The 20,179-nt window shown below is 41.8% G+C and overlaps 1 protein-coding gene across 3 annotated transcripts; it reads right to left on the reverse strand.

The window, feature by feature from the left end:
• Nucleotides 1–467: 467 nt before the first annotated feature.
• Nucleotides 468–7,791, reverse strand: DNAL4 (dynein axonemal light chain 4). 3 transcript variants are annotated; one of them, XM_070748535.1, is made up of 4 exons: nt 7,674–7,791; nt 4,069–4,247; nt 2,941–3,024; nt 468–1,402 (listed from the first exon to the last, which is right to left on the reverse strand). In XM_070748535.1, the coding sequence occupies exons 2-4, from the start codon at nt 4,138–4,140 to the stop codon at nt 1,238–1,240; spliced, it is 321 nt and encodes a 106-aa protein (XP_070604636.1). In that variant the 5' UTR covers nt 4,141–4,247; nt 7,674–7,791; the 3' UTR covers nt 468–1,237. The 3 variants fall into 3 exon arrangements, with proteins under 3 accessions (XP_070604636.1, XP_070604624.1, XP_070604630.1); XM_070748523.1 differs by having other exon boundaries at nt 7,295–7,769; XM_070748529.1 differs by having other exon boundaries at nt 7,328–7,750.
• Nucleotides 7,792–20,179: the final 12,388 nt, after the last annotated feature.

Genomic DNA, 20,179 nt, shown 5'->3' on the forward strand with positions numbered 1-20,179 from the left:
ACATTTGTGCTGGGAATTACATACATTTTGTATGTAATTTGCTAGCCAGATACTATAACAAGGGTAAAAGAAGGAAAAGTATGCAAGCTTTTTTCCCCTGAAGGGATAAATAATTTGTCCTGTCAAATTTCAGTGGAATAATTTTATAGTATTACCCACCATTTTGTGCTATGATGCAATGTGACATAAAGTTTGAATTTTGTGAGTGCATATTGCTTCTTTGGGACACAATAAACATTGGGATTGCCCATCAACGAAAAATTTAAGAAATATAATCCAGCTCATTGCAGTTAAAACCAAGTCACAGGTGAGCCACAACATGGTGGCATAACATTCACTGAAGGATAACACAACTCGGAGTCATGTTGTAAGCAGGATCTTTGCATCCTATTGGAAAGCTGGTATATACAGGTCTCCCACTGTTTCTGGGTATGCAAAAATTCTAGGAAAATCTCGGATAGGAGCCATGCATTTAGAAAAGTTTTTATTGCAAAAAGTAAATTCCCTTTCCATTCCAAATTCTAACAAGGGATATAGAAAATACAATTAGGATCATTCCATTAATCAAACAAACACCTCTGTGATGGCATCAGCCTACAAAATGGAAGTACAATTGTACTTAGAAGTATAAGAAACTGGCAGGTCAGGTCCATTCTTTCCATTACCAGTTTCGGAACATATTGGTATGATACTCCCACCCCATCCCCATGCTAGGCAAAATATCTCTATTTCTGCACCATATGCTCCACAAATTATATCAGTACTCTATGTGTGGTGAGGTGGCGAGGCAAAATCATTTCAGCAATCATCCACTGGCTTAGGTTTCTCAACCATGCAGCTGCCATCCAGGCAGAACGGAAGCTGCCTTTTCGGGTCTGCTCTCAGAAAGTGGGAAGGATAGCAAGGAGAAGTAGCAGCAAACTTGGGTTAAAATTCTCACACTACCTCCAATGTATGGCTTCATAACCCCAATAGCTCTTGCACAATCCCACCTCTAAGCAAGAAGACACATTGGTAAAATCAGAATCAAAATACTTATATGAGCTGGATTAGGTAGCTCAAACAGATATACAGATACACACTAAATATATCTCATAAAACTTGCATATAAATAAGAAAAAGCCCAATATTTCTTATGAAAAATAAAGCTGCCCTTTAAATTGTACAAAAACCAATTAAAAGTCTGGGGGAGGGGGAGATATCCTGCTTGCGATGAGCTTCAGTAGCAAAAAATGTGTCAGGAGCATTTCCAGACACAAACTGCTAGACTGCCTCCAAAGAACATGTAGAGCAAATTCTTCACTTCATGGGTGATTTCGAAGCCGAACCCTTCCCCTATCACTACGTGCCAGGAAGATCCAAATTTCTTGTCCATTGTCTCTTTGATCATCTTGGCAGCGCTCTGAAGGAGAAGTTTGACATAGAAGGGAACAGAAACCAAAAGGGGGGGAAAAAGAAACAAGTTACTAAAATGGAATGTATTTTTTATTTCTCAGAAAAATTATTAGAACAAAAAGCTGTGTTCCAGCAAGTAGCAACATCTGGGCAATGTTGGGCCACAAAGCTAAGCCTGTTTGATATCTAGGAAGGACAGGACTGTAATCTAGATGAAAACATTCCAAAAACATTCATGAAAAAGGTGGTGAGCCTCATCTGTACTGTTTCCATGAAAAACATGTCCATATTAAGAAAGTCAGCAGCTAAATCTGACTTGATTTTTTTTTTTTTGAGGAATGCACAAAGGAATAGCCTGAGCTGTAGGTAAACATATCAACATCTGATCACTCATAAAACCATTGATGGGGAGTAAATTAGCATGCAGGTGGCCCTTGACTTACAAGCATTCATCCAAAGTTAAAATGGCATTGAAAAATATGCTACAGCTGCACTACTGCAACACATAAATCAAAGTTCAGATACTTGTTAACTGGCATGCATTTATGATAACTAGCATCCTGATGTGATCACACAATTTTGTGACCTTACTGGTTCTGCTTCTGACAAGCAAAGTCCATGGGGGAAACCAGACCCATTTAACAAACACATGATTCACTTAACATCTGCACTGATTGATTTAACAAGTCTGCAAAAAAAAGGTGGTAAAATTGGGCATGACTGACTTAACTACTGCCCTGCTTAACAAGAGAAATTTTGGTTCCCATTGTGATCGTAAGTTCAGGGCTACTTCTACTTATTGCCAGAATACTCTACATAGTAACAAAAGGTTTTTACCCTACTAGCTCCATCAGTTGATATACAGTATTAGGAACACAAACTCCCACACTTCTTCTTGACCTTGCTTAAATGATCTCTCCTTGCACAAATGTCCACAGGGGGAAAGCCTCACATGTACTGCTTTGTCCTGATCACTAAAGAAACTATCTTAGCTTCTCTCCTGCAGCCATATGTGCTAAACCAGTAGCCGCAGGAGACAATGTCACCTGAGTGACATAGGTAGGGAACACAGCATATCTCTGAAGAAGATGGTCGGTTTAGAAAAAGGAAATCTAAACAAAATCTAAAGTGCTTGCATGATGAACGCTCTTTCCTAGGTGCTTGGATGGAAGACAATTTTTCTGCCCTAAATAAGAATTGAATCCAATTCTTTCAACGGAAACAACTCTGTGCAAAATGAGGAGGCTAAATTAATGTGACATTGCTTACACTGAGCTACAAGAGAGAAAAAAATTCAACAGTTAAAATATTATGCAATGCTAGGTTTTAAAAGCATAAAGGGATCACGTTGTGGAGAAATCCTCTATTTTGGTATAGAAAGGGATTTAGCATCAAAATCAGGGGTAAAGAACGCATTAATACAAACTGATGACTGCTTTTTAATATATACACATGGCAGCTTCTATTACCTTTCCTTTTAGGAAGAGGTGGTTAAAAATTAATTGACGCATATCTAGTGACTCACATAAGTTTTAGTGTCAGTACCTCATTATTGGTGGCATATTTCTCACATGCAGTGACACATAATTCCATTGCCTCGACTCTCATTTCTTCAGGCATGTCTGAGTGCTAAGAAAAAATTACAAGCATAGAAGATCTTGGTCAGTATTAAGTCACGATTGGTTATTGCGTAACATTAAAAGATAATCAATTGATAAGACACAAAGAATGGAAGGATTCAAATCTCTTCCACTAAATTGCCTTTATTCATTACAGACAATTAAGCACCAAGAATACTACCGACTTTTTCCCCAGTAATACATGTCTATGCAATACTCTAGTTTCAAATAAGATCCTCCTTTCTCACACAAATGTCACACCCAAAGGGGGGAAACTTCATATGTGCCACTTTATCATGGTTAATGAAGAAACTACCACACCCCTCCCCTGAAGCCATTTGTGCTAATCCAGTGCCTGCAAGAATCATTTTTATCTTCTTTAATGCAAACAGTCTACAAGGTGTTTCTAGTTGCCAATAAATGCAATACAGTATTTTCTTCCCTCTAATTAAACAAGTTAATTTAGCCATTTCAGTTTATTGATCGTGTTCACCAACCATTCCTCCATTGTAGTTACAATTCCCCCCCGCCCCATCTTCGTGCGTACAAAAATCTTAAGCCTGATTTTTGACGTCACTTAAGGCCTTGGAATGAACCTCTTATGCCAACTTTAGACTGAGCCGCATTTCATCATTCAAATACGGAGGGGAGAATACTCTCCTTGATTTAAAAACTTTGCAAGCATTACATAACACAAACAAAGAAGTTATCGGCTTGCTTGGGCCCATAGCAAAGGTTTCTTCATCATAGATATACTATAAAAACATGGTTAGATATCATACAAAACAGCCATGAAATATGATTTTGCTTACTAAGCTATGAGGGACAAAAACGCACATTTAGATCAAGGGTGTTCTGTACACCTTGGGTAATCAGATTTTCGCAGATAAACTAATAATTCTTCCGTCACTATGGCAACTACCGGTAGTTCTTTCTACCCTTCCTCTCACTCTTCTGGTTAGATTTTGTAGCAAATTTAAGATGTAAAAACGGCATTACATTTCAGTATTTCCTGATTCAGAAAGTACCATCTTTCTTCAACTTCCATTCTTACCCTAATCAGAGGGAAGCTGTGAAGTCTCTTATAATCTGCTTCTTCTTTTTTCCCCTCCCCGGTGTCTGCCATTGTTTGTCCACTGTGACTTCAAGTGGGGCCAGAATATCTTGAAGGTAACCGATTACGTCTAGGCTAGCAATGTGAATTCAGGTCAGTTTTGAAAAAAATACCTTATGCTATATAGAAAAAAAAGAAGAAAAAAAAGAAAGAAAACAATACAGCGTAATATTTAGAATACAGGCAAATCCTTTTAAGAGAATACTGTAAAAATAAGCGGTCATTTCTTTGTCAATTACATTTGTCTACAGTTTTATTCTTACTAATATTACCTCCGGGATTGCCTTCTGCCGCATGAATCCCAGGGTCTAGTCAGGTCCCACAGAGTCGGCCTTCTCCGGGTCCCATCAACCAGTGTTGTTTGGCAGGGCTTAGGGGAAGAGCCTTCTCTGTGGGGGCTCCGGCCCTCTGGAATCAGCTCCCCCTGGAGATTCGTACTGCCCCCACCCTCCCACCTTCCGCAAGAGTTTAAAGACCTATCTTTGTCGGCAGGCCCTAACTGATGAGTGTGTTAGTATGTTTTGTTGAGTGAATGCTGATGAATGTTTTTAAATCATATTAGAATTTTTTAAAGTCTTTTTATCCATATTAATTGGATGTTTAGATGTATTTGTTATATTGTTTCTGATATGTTGTGAGCCGCCTCGAGTCCTCGGAGAGGGGCAGCATACAAATCCAATCAATCAATCAATCAATCAAGTTAAAATAGGCAGGCTTCCAATAGTAACAGTAACAAAATACTTGAATTATGGTAACTGTGATGATCTCTTTTATTTGACTAAATTATTGTCATTTGTTTAAATTCCATATTGGGACTTAGAGTTTCAGAAGCAGCAAGTCATGTACAGTATAGGTTTTTTTTTACTCTTTCAAATAAGGAACTAGCTCTCTCCCACCCCAGAGGAATTAACAGCTAATCGCTTAGCCAATCTTGTGGTAATCACATATATTTTAAAGATTTAAAGTGTATTGTAAGAAGAAGAAAACCTAAATATCTCTAGAGTAAGAGACACTGGTCTAGAGGGAACATTAGTATATTTCAATGTAAGTCTGTTTTAAATAATGAATTTCCAAATCACCAAGACATTATTCTGTAGCTCTCCAAAAAATAATGGAAAATGTGGATAAGTAAAAATTAATCAACCTTCTGAGCAAAATGCTCAGAATGATATTAGAAAGATGTCAATGTGCTGTATATCTTCTAAAAATAGCATACAATATCTTTCAGTATTCTGTTTACAGGTAACATAGATACGCTGTACACTGGGCATATGATACATCTGAAAAATTTCTGATCTTTTGTTGCAAATTGTAAGAAGCAACTACTAAAGGATGAACAGTAAAATAAATCAAAACAAAAAATGTATACAGTAATTCTGCCATCTTGGAAGACAACATTTAAGAGATCTCAGAGACGGGAAGAAAATACCATCTTGCTATCCAAATGCTGGAATCTCAGGCAAATAACCTTCCATTACTAAGAAAAAGTATGCTAATGTTAAGATTTTTTGTGTGTTTTGCAGAAAAAGTGATTTTGGAGGTATTAGGGGCTTAGCTTGCTTATCTGTTACTCTTTGAGGAGATTTAAATAATGATCTTCTAAATATTGTAACCGTAAAACTGTTGTCATATCTTTGTATAAAAGATACCGTGTTGTATCATTGTATAATTCTTTTCTTGCTATGTTGTTTTTGAATTATTCTGTAAGCCAACTATTTCAATAATTTTGAGACTTTAAAACTGCATTGCCCCCAAGTAAATTATCCCACTGTGGTTTCAGGGTAAAATTAGTGAAACACGGTTTCACCAAGTACCAACCGTAGCGCAAACTATACTGTGTGTTAATAACTCCCAACCATGCAGTTATTTTGAAACCTATAGCCACAGGTTAGAGCGTTGGCTCATCTGTGTATTTAAATATCATGCAAAATAGATGTCATAGTAATTTTGATCTGACTTATCACATGGAATCAAACCAATGCCCTATTGAGGCACAACCAAAAACAGATCTATTTGGCTCATTTTGCTTTTGGATCCCTTTAAATTTAGAATGATTTGTAAAAAAGACTTGTCTTTTAATTCTGGCCTAATTAAGTTCTGATTGGGATGTACAATACGGCATAAGTCAAAAAGAGGGCTGTGAAAATATTTACTGACACCTCGCATCCTGGACATAAACTGTTCCAAAACATCACTACAGAGCACTGCACACCAAGACAACTAGACACAAGAACAGTTTCCCCCCCCCGAATGCCATCACTCTGCTAAACAAATAATTCCCTCAACACTGTCAAACTATTTACTAAATCTGCACTAGTTTATTACTAGTTTTTTCTCATCATTCCTATCACCCATTTCTTCCCACTTATGACTGTACGACTAACTTGTTGCTTGTATCCTTAAGATTTTTATTAATATTGTTTCCTCGTTGCTTATTTGACCCCTACAGCAATCATTAAGTGTTGCACCTCATGATTCTTGACAAATCTATCTTTTCTTTTATGTACACTGAGAGCATATACACTAAGACAAATTCCTTGGGTGTCCAATCACACTTGGCCAATAAAGAATTCTATCTATCTTCTATCTATGATTATGTGTGGAAGATTTAAGGGTTTTAATATTATTATTAATACTGTAAATTGATTTTAAACTGTTTTACAGTATTATCGTAAGCTGCCCTGAGTCCTTCGGGACTGAGTGGTTTACAAATCTAATCTAGTCTGTCTGTCTGTCTGTCTATCTATCATTTATCTATCTATCTAGGAGAAAATATAAGATTCCGTTGTCCCCTTCATCGCTAAGGAAAAAATGTCTTATCCCTTATAGTTCCTACCCATAATCAAGTTCTGCTCTTTTATTCATTAAAAAGTACATTTCCAGACCCAGGAAGCTTTCTATCCATGCAAGGTGCTTGGGTTCCAGCTACTACTTTGTTGTGAGTCACTCCGAGTCCTCGGAGAGGGGCAGCATACAAATCTAATATTATTATTATTATTATTATTATTATTATTATTATTATTATTATTATTATTATTAATCTCGTGGGGCAAACTACACACTCTGCACATGCTCGAAGGTCATCGCGCCCTGCTTCCCACGCCATTCAAGGCCGGCAGGAGAGAACGCGCCAGCCGGCTTCAGATCTAAGGCATGCCTAATATACCTTAGATGAAAATGCGAATTTCCTCCCACGCACCTCCGCAAAGAGCGGCGAGGAAGAGCCGCCGAGCCGGCTCAAACGATGATTTCGGCTGCCTTCTTTTAGAGCCCAGGCGAGCCGCTTCATCTTCCCGAGCCCTGCTCAGAGGCTCGCCTCCGCCCGAGGGTCATACACGGGCTGGAATGTGGGGCAGTCCCACCCAGCCGCTCTGCAGAAAGCGAGTCCTTTAAGACCCCGGTTTAAAAGCAGCAGCGGGCGGCGACTCTCGGGAGGACCCGACCGGCCAAAGGAAAGACGTGGGGGCCGGTGAACGACGCCCGGTCCGTGCAGCGGCTCTGTCCACGCCGGGAGCCCCGAACGAGCCCTCGGCGGTACGTCTCACCTGCGTCACCTCGACCCCGAGCCCCCAAAAGCCAGCCTCTTTGCCGTTGTTAAGGAAAGAAACGTGCTTGTCTTAGCAACCGGCGCCGGAAATCCCGCCTTCCCTTTTGCCATTGGGCAGCGGTAAAAGGTGGAGGGCGCGGATAGGGTCCCAGCGTTGTCTGTTTATGCGGAGGGGTCTTAAGTCACCTCCACGATTTAGTTGGGACATGGAGTGATAGGTGTCTACGATGTGCCTGCGGAGATGAATGGAATAAGTTTTGAGAGGGAGATAAGTTTATCTCTGTTTTTTCATTTCTCCTGTGGAAAACTAAAGGAGAGTCTCGGGCGAAGATGTGATTTACTGCATTAAATAGATAGCAACACTATCTAACCATAGTTCACAAAATCATATACCAAAATGTCCTTCCCGTTAATGACTACTTCACCTTCAACCACAACAACACAGGAGCATGTAACAGATTCAAACTATATTTTTAAACCGCTCCAAATTAGACTGCAGAAAACACGACTTCAGCAATAGAGTGATCAACGCCTGGAATTCACTACCTGACTGTTGTTTCTTCTCCCAACTCCAAAATCTTCAACCTTAGATTGTCTGCAGTTGACCTCTTCCCTTTTCCAAGAGGTCTGCAAGGTGCGTGCATAAGTGCACCATTGTGCCTACCACCATAGTTCCCTCTAAGCTGAACAGTGAGCAATTGCTCACTTAAAAATCATCATCAACTCAGAGTTTTCCAAACCTGCCCAGAAACCGAGAGGGAAAGAGTGAGAGGGAAGGAGAGAGAGAGGAAGAGAGGAAGAGAGAGAAACAGATAGAAAAAAGAGAGGAAGGAAAAGAGAAAAGAAAAAGAATGGGAGTAAGGAAGAGAGAAAGAAAATCAAAATCTAGTTTGAAACTAGCTCAACTATTTAAGTGGCATTTTGGTATTGATAGAGTTGCCCTATTATGAGCTCACTGTTATAGACACACAGTATTTATTTATTTATTTATTTACTTACTTACTTACTTACTTACTTACTTACTTACTTACTTACTTACTTACTTACTTACTTATGTGCCGCCCAGTCCCGAAGGGACTGCCGCTCAGACACTATAATTTTCCGCTCACCCCCCCAAAAAATTAGAGGGAACACTGCCTACCATCCCTATCCTATTGTCTTTTTTTATCATTACTTTCTATGTTATGTCTATATGAACTACTATCCTATACCTGATTGACAAAAATAAATAAATAAATAAATAATAAATAAATAAATAATAAAATATGCTTTTGTTCTCCCAAAGAGAGTTAATTGGATGCTCTCCTTCTAGACACAACCCAAACTGCAGATCGTTTTGTTCTAGTTATTTATGATATAAGATTGGAAAGAAAAACAAATTTCATCAGGGGAATAAGCAAAAGCAAGTTATCGGTGAGATCTGGATCTTTTTAAATGAAATAGACTGATTTAAGTTTAAAAGGTCACTTTAAAAACAAAATAAAAGAAACTTAAAATCAAAAAGGAATAGAAAGATGGGTTTAATATGTCATGATCATATAAATGGAAAGCATAAATATACTGGCTTGCCATTTATAAGATTAAGGAAAATGTGACAAAATGTGACCAAATATTCCTGCATATATTTACTTTTTTTTAATAGTAGTGTACAAGTTCAAACAAAGGGGGAAAAGGGATATTGCTATGTAAGTAGAGAAACAATTTTCTGAATATTCTTGAAACAGTGGGATCAGTGGAACATTTTGAATAGTAGAATGTGCATGTTCTGTTGAACAGTCTCCTAGTACTTTTAAATTTGCCTTTCTTGGACAATGAAGCACTTAACAACAATTTATAGAAATCATTGGAAAAGTAATAGTACTATATGAATTTTGAAAACTTACAGAAAGTTAAGAGAGAAGGAGCAGGTGATACTGGTAATTATATTCTAGTACAGTACAGTACTGTATTTTGATACAAATATATGGCAGACAGCAGTAATTGTCTACAGAAATAATCCTATTATTGTACAAAAGTGAAGTGGACTGAAGCCTCAGAAGCTGTTATTTTAAGTGATGCTATAGGGGACTAGAGGCTAAAACATATGAAGTACAGTTGCAAGAACTGGGCATGGCTAGTTTAATGAAAAGAAGGACCAGGGGAGACATGATAGCAGTGTTCCAATATCTCAGGGGTTGCCACAAAGAAGAAGGAGTCTGGCTATTCTCCAAAGTACCTGAAGCACCTAGAACAAAAAGCAATGGGTGGAAACTAAACAAGGAGAGAAACAACTTAGAACTAAGGAGAAATTTCCTGACAGAACAATTAATCCATGGGACTACTTGCCTCCAGAAGTTGTGAATGCTCCAATACTGGAAGTTTTAAAGAAGATATTGGATAACCATCTGTCTGAAGTAGTGTAGGGTTTTCTGCCTAAGCAGGGGGTTGGACTAGAAGATCTCCCAGCTATTATTATTATTATTATTATTATTATTATTATTAATTAGATTTGTATGCCGCCCCTCTCCGTAGACTCGGGGCGGCATACACAGTTCCCTTCCAACTCTGTTGTTATTGTTATAGTCCAGGGGTATGAAACTGGCAGGCCACAGGCTGGATGTATCACATGCAGGTCATGCCCATCCCAGGTCTGTGAAGGGGGAAAAAACCACTGCAATACATCACTTGATGGCAACGTGATGTGGCGAGTTTGACACCCATGCTTTAATCCAATGGAGATTCTATCCATAAAATAGCAAGATGAATTGAGATCAAAACCTTAGAACCAGAGTAGGTGATGGATCCAAAAAAGGCAGTGCAGTGGCTCAGCAGTTAAGATGCTAGGTTTATTTATTTATTTATTTATTTTATTTATTGGATTTGTATGCCGCCCCTCCCCAAAGACTCGGGGCGACTAACAACAATGATAAAAAACAACATGTAACAATCCAATTTAATAAAACAACTAAAAACCCTTATTATAAAAACCAAACATACACACAAACATATCATACATAACTTGTAATGGCCTAGGGGAAGGAATATCCTAACTCCCCCATGCCTGGCGACAAATGTGGGTCTTGAGTAATTTGCAAAAGACAAGGAGGGTGGGGGCCGTTCTAATCTCTGGGGGGAGTTGATTCCAGAGGGCCGGGGCCGCCACAGAGAAGGTTCTTCCCCTGGGGCCCGCCAAACAACATTGTTTGGTTGACGGGACCCGGAGAAGGCCAACTCTGTAGGACATTATCGGCTGCTGGGATTCGTGCGGTAGAAGGCGGTTCCGGATGTATTCTGGCCCAATGCCATGTAGGGCTTTAAAGGTCATTGCCATGGTTTGTCAATGGAAAGTCGGCAGGTCAGGTTTGACACCCGAACACCCCAGCTCCTGCAGACCTAGCAGAAAGCATGAAAATGTGAATAGATTAAAAAGTAGATAACTTCTATTGGAAGGGAACAGTGTCCCGTGATGTCATGCTGGCCATATGATTGCAGAAATATCTTTGGACAGCAGTGGCTCAATTGCCTTGAAATGGAGACGAGCACTGCCCCTAAGTCGGCATACCTTTTTATAATTTTGACTAACATAAACCCGGGGCTCTGCAAACTTCAGAAATACGAATCAGTTGCCAAGCATCTGAATTTTGATCACGTGATCATGAGGATGCTGCTACTCCTATGCAAATATGATGCATCAGTGAGGCTGTTAGGGTCTGGATGGGTGTCAACAGACTCAAACTCAACCCTGATAAGACAGAGTGGCTGTGAGTTTTGCCTCCCAAGGACAATTCCATCTGTCCGTCCATTATCCTGGAGGGGAATTATTGACCCCTTCAGAGAGGGTCCGCAACTTGGGCGTCCTCCTCGATCCACAGCTTACATTAGAGAACCATCTTTCAGCTGTGGCGAGGGGGGCGTTTGCCCAGGTTCGCCTGGTGTACCAGTTGCAGCCCTACTTGGACTGGGAGTCACTGCTCACAGTCACTCATGCCCTCATCACCTCGAGGTTCGACTACTGTAACGCTCTCTACATGGGGCTAACTTTGAAAAATGTTTGGAAACTTCAGATCGTGGAGAATGCAGCTGCGAGAGCAATCATGGGCTTCCCCAAATATGTCCATGTTACACCAACACTCCGCAGTCTGACTGCAGTCAGTTTCCGGTCACAATTCAAAGTGTTGGTTATGACCTATAAAGCCCTTCATTGCATCGGACCAGAATATCTCCGGGACTGCCTTCTGCCGCACGAATCCCAGCGACCAGTTAGGTCCCACAGAGTTGGCCTTCTCCAGGTCCTGTTGACTAAACAATGTCGTCTGGCGGGACCCAGGGGAAGAGCCTTCTTTGTGGTGGCCCTGACCCTCTGGAACCAACTCCCCACAGTGATTAGAATTGCCCCCACCCTCCTTGCCTTTCGTAATCTCCTCAAAACCCACTTCTACCGTCAGGCATGGGGGAATTGAGACATCTCCCCCAGGCCTATATAGTTTATGCATGGTATGTTTGTGTGTATGTCTTGCTTTTTTAAATAAGTTTTTTTTAAAGAGATTTTAAATATTAGATTTGTTATAAATTGTTTTTATCATTGCTGTAAGCTGCCCCGAGTCTACGGAGAGGGGTGGCATACAAATCTAATAAATAATAATGATAATGATAGTGATAATGATGATGATAATGATGATGATAATAATAATAATAATAATAATAATAATAATAATAATAATAATAATAATTTGGTTGTATTTTCTCAAATAGTTGCAGAAAAATAGGACGCACATTGAATTGTTGCTGAAGTCACTTACCGTATGAGCCTCCAATTGATCATAATTGAACACAATCATCATGTGGATTTCTACTCTGTCATTTTGAAAGGAACAGTTGTTTCCCAGGATAAATTGATACACTTGGCAGGCTTCAAATGACAAGAATCATCATGCAGGAGGATTTCTCTGTAATTTTGTTTTGCAAGGCAATAGGTTCACTGAGTTTTTGTTCCAATACACCCAACAACAGTAGTTCATGAACTGCAAAATCTGTGGTGCCTTTGGAAGATAGTATAGGAGATAGTATAGGTCCGTGATGGCAAAACTATGATACGCATTGTTGGATATTTGGTTGCTATTAATACAGTGATACCTTGTCTTACAAACTTAATTGGTTCCGGGCGAGGTTCTTAAGGTGAAAAGTTTGTAAGATGAAACAATGTTTCCCATAGGAATCAATGGAAAAACGATTAATGCGTGCAAGCCCAAAATTCACCCCTTTTGCCAGCCGACGTGCCCATTTTTTTGCTGCTGGGATTCCCCTGAGGCTCCCCTCCATGGGAAACCTCACCTCCGGACTTCTGTGTTTTTGTGATGCTGCAGGGGAATCCCAGCAGGAGAATCCCATCATCGCAAAAATGGGTGCTTCATTGGCAACGGAAGTCCAGAGGTGGGGTTTCCCAGTGAAGGGAGCATCACTGAAATCACAGTATTGCAAAAACACTGAAGTCCTCGAAACCCCACCTCCGGGCCTCTGTGTTTTTGCGATGCTGCAACTTGGCTGAGGCTCCCCTTGCTGGGAAACTGCACCTCTGGACTTCCGTTGCCAGCGAAGAGTCCGTTTTTGCGCTGCTGGGTTTCCCCTGCTGGGATTCCCCTGCAGCATCACAAAAACACGGAAGTCCGGAGGTGGGGTTTTCTATGGAGGGGAGCCTCAGGGGAATCCAAGCATTGCAAAAATGGGTGCTTCGCTGGCAACGGAAGTCCAGAGGCAGGGCCTCCCAGTGGCGGCAGTGGGTTTGTAAGGTGAAAATAGTTTGTAAGAAGAGGCAAAAAAATCTTAAACCCCGGGTTTGTATCTCGAAAAGTTTGTATGATGAGGCGTTTGTAAGATGAGGTATCACTGTATTATTTATTTGTTTTGTCCAAAACACAATATTACACAATGAGGGTTATAGAGGATATAATCAGGTAAAATGTATTAAAGGGGGAATAGAGGAGAAAATAAAGGAGTGAAATATAACTAGGAGAGAATAGCAGAAAAAGATATAGGTATAGAAGAGAAGATATATAAGATATAGGAGAGACAATAGGACAGGGGACGGTTGGCACTCTGGTGCACTTATGTACGCCTCTTACTGACCTCTTAGGGACTTGGTGAGGTCAACCATGGATAGTCTAAGGGTAAAGTGTTGGGGGTTAGGGTTATTAGTATTAGCAGAGCTCAGCTTGCTTAACTTGCAATGGATTCAGCCTGGCAAGAAATCAATTGTGTGGCTTAGAATCCCATTTGTTAGCAATGAATGATCACTCCTTCATAAAGATGAAATAAACTGCAATCTTTACTTACAATTTCGTTGATTCATGCTTTTAGAGAATGCAGGCATAAGTGCTTATATTCCAGTACATATTAATAATTTCTGGATGCTCCCATGTGTGAAGATGCCTTCGGATTGATCTCACACATGTGTCCTCAGCCGAGGACAATGGAGCACACAGGAAGATAGAAGAAGGTGGAAAGAAGCTCAGCAGGGCCAAAAAGAGAATCCTTTTTGGACAAACTATTGTTTTGTATTTTGGTATATGTTGTGAGCCTCCCCAAGTCCACGGAGAGGGGCGACATACAAATAATCTATGATTACAACACAAGTATAAATAAATAAGTAAGTAAATAAATAAATAAACAAATAAACAAAATAAACAAATAAAATAAACAAACAAACAAACAAATAAATAAATAAATAAATAAAGGGGAAGAGGGGAGGAATATACTTTGCAGTGTTTATATAGTCTGCATAGTACATGCCCCTTTTTGTCATCAAAAGTCAGTTAATTTGCGACCTGACCATAGAAATGTGTCCACAAGACAGTGTAAGCAATGTGTTAGAGTGGTGAAACCCAACACACGTGCCACAGGTGGCACACAAAGCCATATCGGAGGGCACATGAGGCATTGCCCTATGTCAGCTCTAGTGTGCGGAGTGTGAAAAACAGCACAATGGGCAAACAAACCTCAAGCTTGCCCATTGTGCTGTTTTTTACACTCCAGGGCTTCAGGAGGCTTCCCTGAAGAGCCTTCAGGGAAGTGCAAAAAACAACACACTGGGCAAAACAGAAGTCTTTTTTTTCTGAATTTCTGGTTTGCCCATTTGGCTGTTTTTTCCACTGTCCCAAGCTTCAGTAACACCTGAGTGCATGTGCAAGAAGGGGGGAGGATTGTGCACATGTGCAGGGGCAGCGTAGGGGGTTGCACATACATGGGGGGAGGAGATGGTATGGACACATGCAAACATGCTAGCACACGTATATACGGGAACCACGTGTATGGCACGTGAACCAAAAAAGGTTCACCATCACTAGTATAGGTTGTCATTATTGACAGAAATAGAGATAAATTACAGCCCGCTTGGACCATAATAGAAACATAGAAGACTGACGGCAGAAAAAGACCCCATGGTCCATCTAGTCTGCCCTTTTACTATTTCCTGTATTTTATCTTACAATGGATATATGTTTATCCCAGACATGTTTAAATTCGGTTACTGTGGATTTACCAACCACGTCTGCTGGAAGTTTGTTCCAAGGATCTACTACTCTTTCAGTAAAATAATATTTTCTCATGTTGCCTTTGATCTTTCCCCCAACTAACTTCAGATTGTGTCCCCTTGTTCTTGTGTTCACTTTCCTGTTAAAAACACAATAAATCATTTCTGAGAGTCGATGGATTAGAAGAGAGAATCTGCTTTCAAACGGAGTTTCTTTTATTACAAAAATAAGAAAATATAAGGAATGCCTTAGGAGGCATATGAAAATACGTCTTATATCATGGCAGCTAAGAGAGAATGAAACAATACAAATATGGAGGATCTGGAGGGGACGGCAATGATGCATGAATGATGTGGCAGGATTTTACATCATAATAGGTGGAGCTAATAAAACACACACTGTTAACTATTTAATTACTGAATAACTCTGTCTCAGAATGTCTCTGGGGCTGTCAATACTCAGCATGACAATTATAACCATTTATTTAGTAACCATTCAAAGTTTCAATGACACTGAAAAAGTGAATCATAGGAGAGTTTTTCACACTTAACAACTGTTGATTTTGGGCTCAGTTGTGATAACCAGTTGAGGACTATTGGTATTGCAGAACCAGGGGTGTGCTGCTGTCTGGACGCGGGGGAACACAGTGGGGTAGCGAAAATGGAGCTCCACCCTAGAGCACCCAATTTGCACTGAAAGATGTTGAAAGAAAATGCAGTGTACCCTGCATAAGCCACGGCCACAGTGTGGTAGTAAAAAATTTGGTAGCTGAAGTAGACCCAGAGACAGGGTTTGGAGCAATCGGTACTTTTATTCAGCTCAGAGAACAAGTGACAGCTCAGCAAGGTAAAGTGACAATTCAGCGAGTACCGACTGACTCTGGCTGGAGAAACCGCTCCTTTTATATATTTGCGGTTCCCGCCAAAGCCAGAGCCGGCCGCGTCTGAGCCAATCAGGAGCGACTTCCTGCTTGGGCTCAGACAGCGCTGAAAGAGGAACAAACTATTTACAGAGTTACAAGGTAGCCATTACAGGATACAACACCCCTCCCCTCATAGTTGGACACATCCATCAAGAAAGCCATGTGACAAAGTCGTCCAATCGGTGGGGCCTCTGAGGAGCTCGCGCTGACCTGCGCAGTTCTATTTCTCCTTCGCCACCGACTGTGGAGGATGGCTCGCCGCTGTTCTCCCGGTGTGGCGGACTTGGCCTGGCGGGCCCAACGAAGGCTTCGGAAGACGAAGATGGTTCGGCGTCGCTGGATGGTTCCCCCTGACCCGATAAGTCTCTTTGCGTGTCTCTTATTTCGGGCAATGTACTAAAGTCTGTTGAAGGGGGAGAATCCATGTCAGCGGTTTGTGGCAATTGATTTTCTGTTCGCTTCCGAATGTGGTCTATGTGTCGTTTCCACAAACGACCATCCTCTAGTTTAACAACATAGGTCTTAGGTGCATTTTGCTTAACAATAATTCCCTTCATCCAGTTTACATTTCCATCAAAACTTTTTACATATACATTTTGTCCCAAATACATTTCTCTTTCAGGTTTTATACACATTTGGTTATTATTGACACAGAACCTTGGGTTTAACCTGTCTAGTGGTGACCTCAACTTCCTTCCCATTAATAACTCTGCAGGGCTTACATGTGTGTGCGAGTTAGGGGTAATGTGTTGGGTGAGTAAGAATTGGTCCAAGTTCTGTTGCACATCCCCAGGGCCTGACCTGCGCAATGCCTCCTTTGCCACCCGTACGTAACGTTCTGCCAATCCGTTAGCCCAGGGCGAATAAGGCGAGATGAGGGCATGCCTGACCCCTAGGCCATCTAGGAACAATTCGAATTGCCTGGCTGTTAGCTGTGGCCCATTGTCAGACACTAAGAGATCTGGGCAACCATGGGATGCAAACAGTCTGCTCAATACCTTGATAGTGGCACTTGTGGTTATGTTGTTCATTGCTATTATTTCCAACCATTTGGAGAAGGCATCAACCACTATTAAAAAATACTGAGACCCCACTGGGCCAGCAAAATCAATGTGGATTCTAGACCACGGACCAGCAGGCTGTTCCCACTCAGCCGGAGTTGTTTTGGGGGGACTGGGCCGTGACTCTTGGCACGGATCACACTTTGACACCCAACTTTCAATATCAGCATCCAGCCCTGGCCACCATAAGTGCCCCCTTGCCAGGCTCTTCATCCTGACAATCCCAGGATGACCCACATGTAACATTTTGAGTACCTTTCCCCTTAGGCTTTTGGGAATGATCACTCTATCCCCCCACAGCAAACAACCTTTTACATACGATAACTCAAGTCTTTTGTTTTTAAAATCACACAATTCAGGTTTCACAACATCATTTTGCCATCCCCTTAGAACACAGTTCACCACTTGTTTAAGGATTTGATCTTGCTGCGTGTGGGCAGCTACCTCTTTTGCTGTGGTTATTGGGTTTTCCTCGAGTTCTATCATTAACACATCTGTGGAAGGAACAGGGTCTTCCACTAAGTCTGCTATGGGGCATCTGCTGAGGCCGTCTGCATGATTGATTTCCTTCCCCCCCTTGTGGGTGAGCTCATACTGATACCCTGAGAGGAAAAGAGCCCATCTAATTAGTCTTGGAGACATAAAAGGTGGAGTGGGCTTGTTGGGGGCTAGCAGGCCTAGTAGGGGTTTGTGGTCAGTGACTAACTCAAAGCTTCTTCCAAAAATGTAATTGTGAAATTTCTTTACCCCTGCCACTAATGCTAGAGCCTCCTTGTCTAACTGGCTATAATTCCTTTCTGTGCTGGTCATGGTTCTAGAAAAAAATGCTATCGGGGCCTCTGTCTTATTAGGTAGAACGTGAGCTAGGACTCCTCCTATGCCGTACGGCGAAGCGTCGCACGTGAGCCTAATGGGTAGTGAAGCACTATATTGGACTACTACACTTTTAGAGGTTAATAAATTTTTTATTTGAGAAAAAGCTTCACGTTCAGTTTTCCCCCATGTCCAGCGGGCTTCCTTCTGGAGTAAACGATGGAGAGGCTCTGCTACTGTTGCCTTCTGCTTTAAAAAAACGGAATAAAAATTAAGGAGGCCCAAAAATGCCTGTAACTCATTCTTATCTCGTGGCTCTGGGGCTTCTCTAATTGCTCTCAGCTTCTCTGTTGTGGGGTGGATTCCTTCCTTATCTATTTTATATCCTAGGAATTCTATACTGTTGGTTCCCCAGACACATTTATCAGGCTTGATTCTTAAACCTTTGTCCTGTAACCTCTTAAGTACTTCCCTTATTCTTTTGTTTACTTGTTCCTGGTTTTCCCCTGCAATTAAGATGTCATCAAAGTATGGAATGGCCCCATTTACCCCTGACAATAGGCGTTCCATAATGCTCTGGAATATTCCTGGGGCTATGCTTACCCCAAACTGTAACCTCGTGCATTTGAAAGCCCCCCTGTGCGTTACAATTGTTTGGGCGTTTGCTGTTTGTTCATCGACCGGAAGTTGCTGGTAAGCTTGCGCCAGGTCGATCTTTGCGAACCTTTTCCCCTCCCCCAGGGAGTGTAGCAGTTGTTGCACAACCGGAATGGGGTAGGGGTGGTGTTGGAGTGCCTTGTTCAGGGTCGATTTGTAATCAGCGCAAACTCTTAAAGAGCCATCTGGCTTCAGAGGGGTAACTATGGGAGTTTCCCATGGCCCCTGTTCTACAGGGACCAAAATACCTTGGCTAATGAGTTTGTCCAGCTGTATGTCTAGTTTGGGAAGGAGCGGCAGGGGGACCCTGCGAGGTTTTAGTCTGATCGGTGGAACCTTGGGGTCAATAGAGAAAGATATAGGGGGGCCCTTATACAATCCCAATGTGGGGCTGAACACTTCGGGGAACTCTTTCACAAAGTTAGGCATATCATAACAGTTTACATTACACACACCCGAAATCTCGATGCCCAGTGGTTCCATCCATGCTAACCCCAGAAGAGAGTGCTTGGCCCCTGTTACAATAAGCATGGGAAGGGTACATTTAACATTCTTGAATGCGATAGGTACATTTGCTGTTCCCAAGACCGAGATGACTCCCCCCTGAAAGTCTCTAATCACCAAAGAGGTTTGATTTAGGTCAGCCTTACATACATTAGGCATATACAGTTTAAATTTTTCCCAGGGCATGATGGTATATCTAGAGCCCGTATCCAGCTCCATTGAGCAAGGTTGGTTATTGAGTAACAGTGATATAACAATTTTAGCCCCTTTTTTGGTTGCCGTGTTATTCACGGAAAATTGAGAGTTACCTCTATAGTAGTCGCGGTTAGCGGTTGAGTAGTTCCTTTGACCCGCGTTGCGGAATGGTCTCCTTTCTCGCGATTGGGGGGTCTGGTTTGGAGGTCGCTGGTATTGTGGTGTGGCAAATGTTTCCTCTGGCGCCGTTGCTCTGCATGCGATGGCGATGTGGCCTCTCCGGTTGCAACGGCGGCATGTAGCGTCTCGGAAAGGGCATCGATGGCGCTGGTGATTTCCCCGGCAGCCCGCGCAGGGTGCTGGGTGAGTAGCTCTCAGGTGTCTCGGCTGGTCTTGCACCAGGAGGCAGTTGTCTCCGCTGGGGGTTTGTTGGCTGAGGTTGTCTGTTTCCACGGCGCTGGGAGACGCTGAGTCGATTTTTGCAATGATTTCTCGCCTTCCGTGCTCTTTCAATTCTCTCGCCGCTGCGTCGGCTGCTTCTGCGGTTTGCGCCAGTTTAATCACGGTTTGTAGAGTCGGCTCTTCTTCGATGAGGAGTTTATTTCTCACCGTGTTGCTTTTCATGCCGAAAACCAAGGCGTCGGTGAGGCGAGCTTCCGGGTCTTTAAACTTGCATTGAGCAAGTACTGTTCGCAGCCGCGTTGTAAACTGGCTGATCGACTCGGTTTCCCTCTGAGCCATCATGTGGAATTGATGCCGAAAAACCATGGCTGGTTTGGTCGGCTTGAAATGGCTCGCCAGTTTTTGTTGTAGGACGTCCCACGCTGTGGCTCTTGCTTGTTCCGGC

Source organism: Erythrolamprus reginae, chromosome 1 (assembly GCF_031021105.1).
Source record: "Erythrolamprus reginae isolate rEryReg1 chromosome 1, rEryReg1.hap1, whole genome shotgun sequence".
Taxonomy (NCBI): Eukaryota; Metazoa; Chordata; class Lepidosauria; order Squamata; family Dipsadidae; genus Erythrolamprus; species Erythrolamprus reginae.

Bases quoted from the DNA above. Each gene is read 5' to 3' on its own strand.
- DNAL4 (XM_070748535.1), bottom strand. From the start codon at position 4,140: ATGGCAGACACCGGGGAGGGGAAAAAAGAAGAAGCAGATTATAAGAGA. The intron at 3,025-4,068 runs GTAAGAATGGAA...ATTTTTTCTTAG, and splicing joins ACAGCTTCCCTCTGATTAGG to CACTCAGACATGCCTGAAGA. The intron at 1,403-2,940 runs GTACTGACACTA...CTTCTCCTTCAG, and splicing joins AATATGCCACCAATAATGAG to AGCGCTGCCAAGATGATCAA.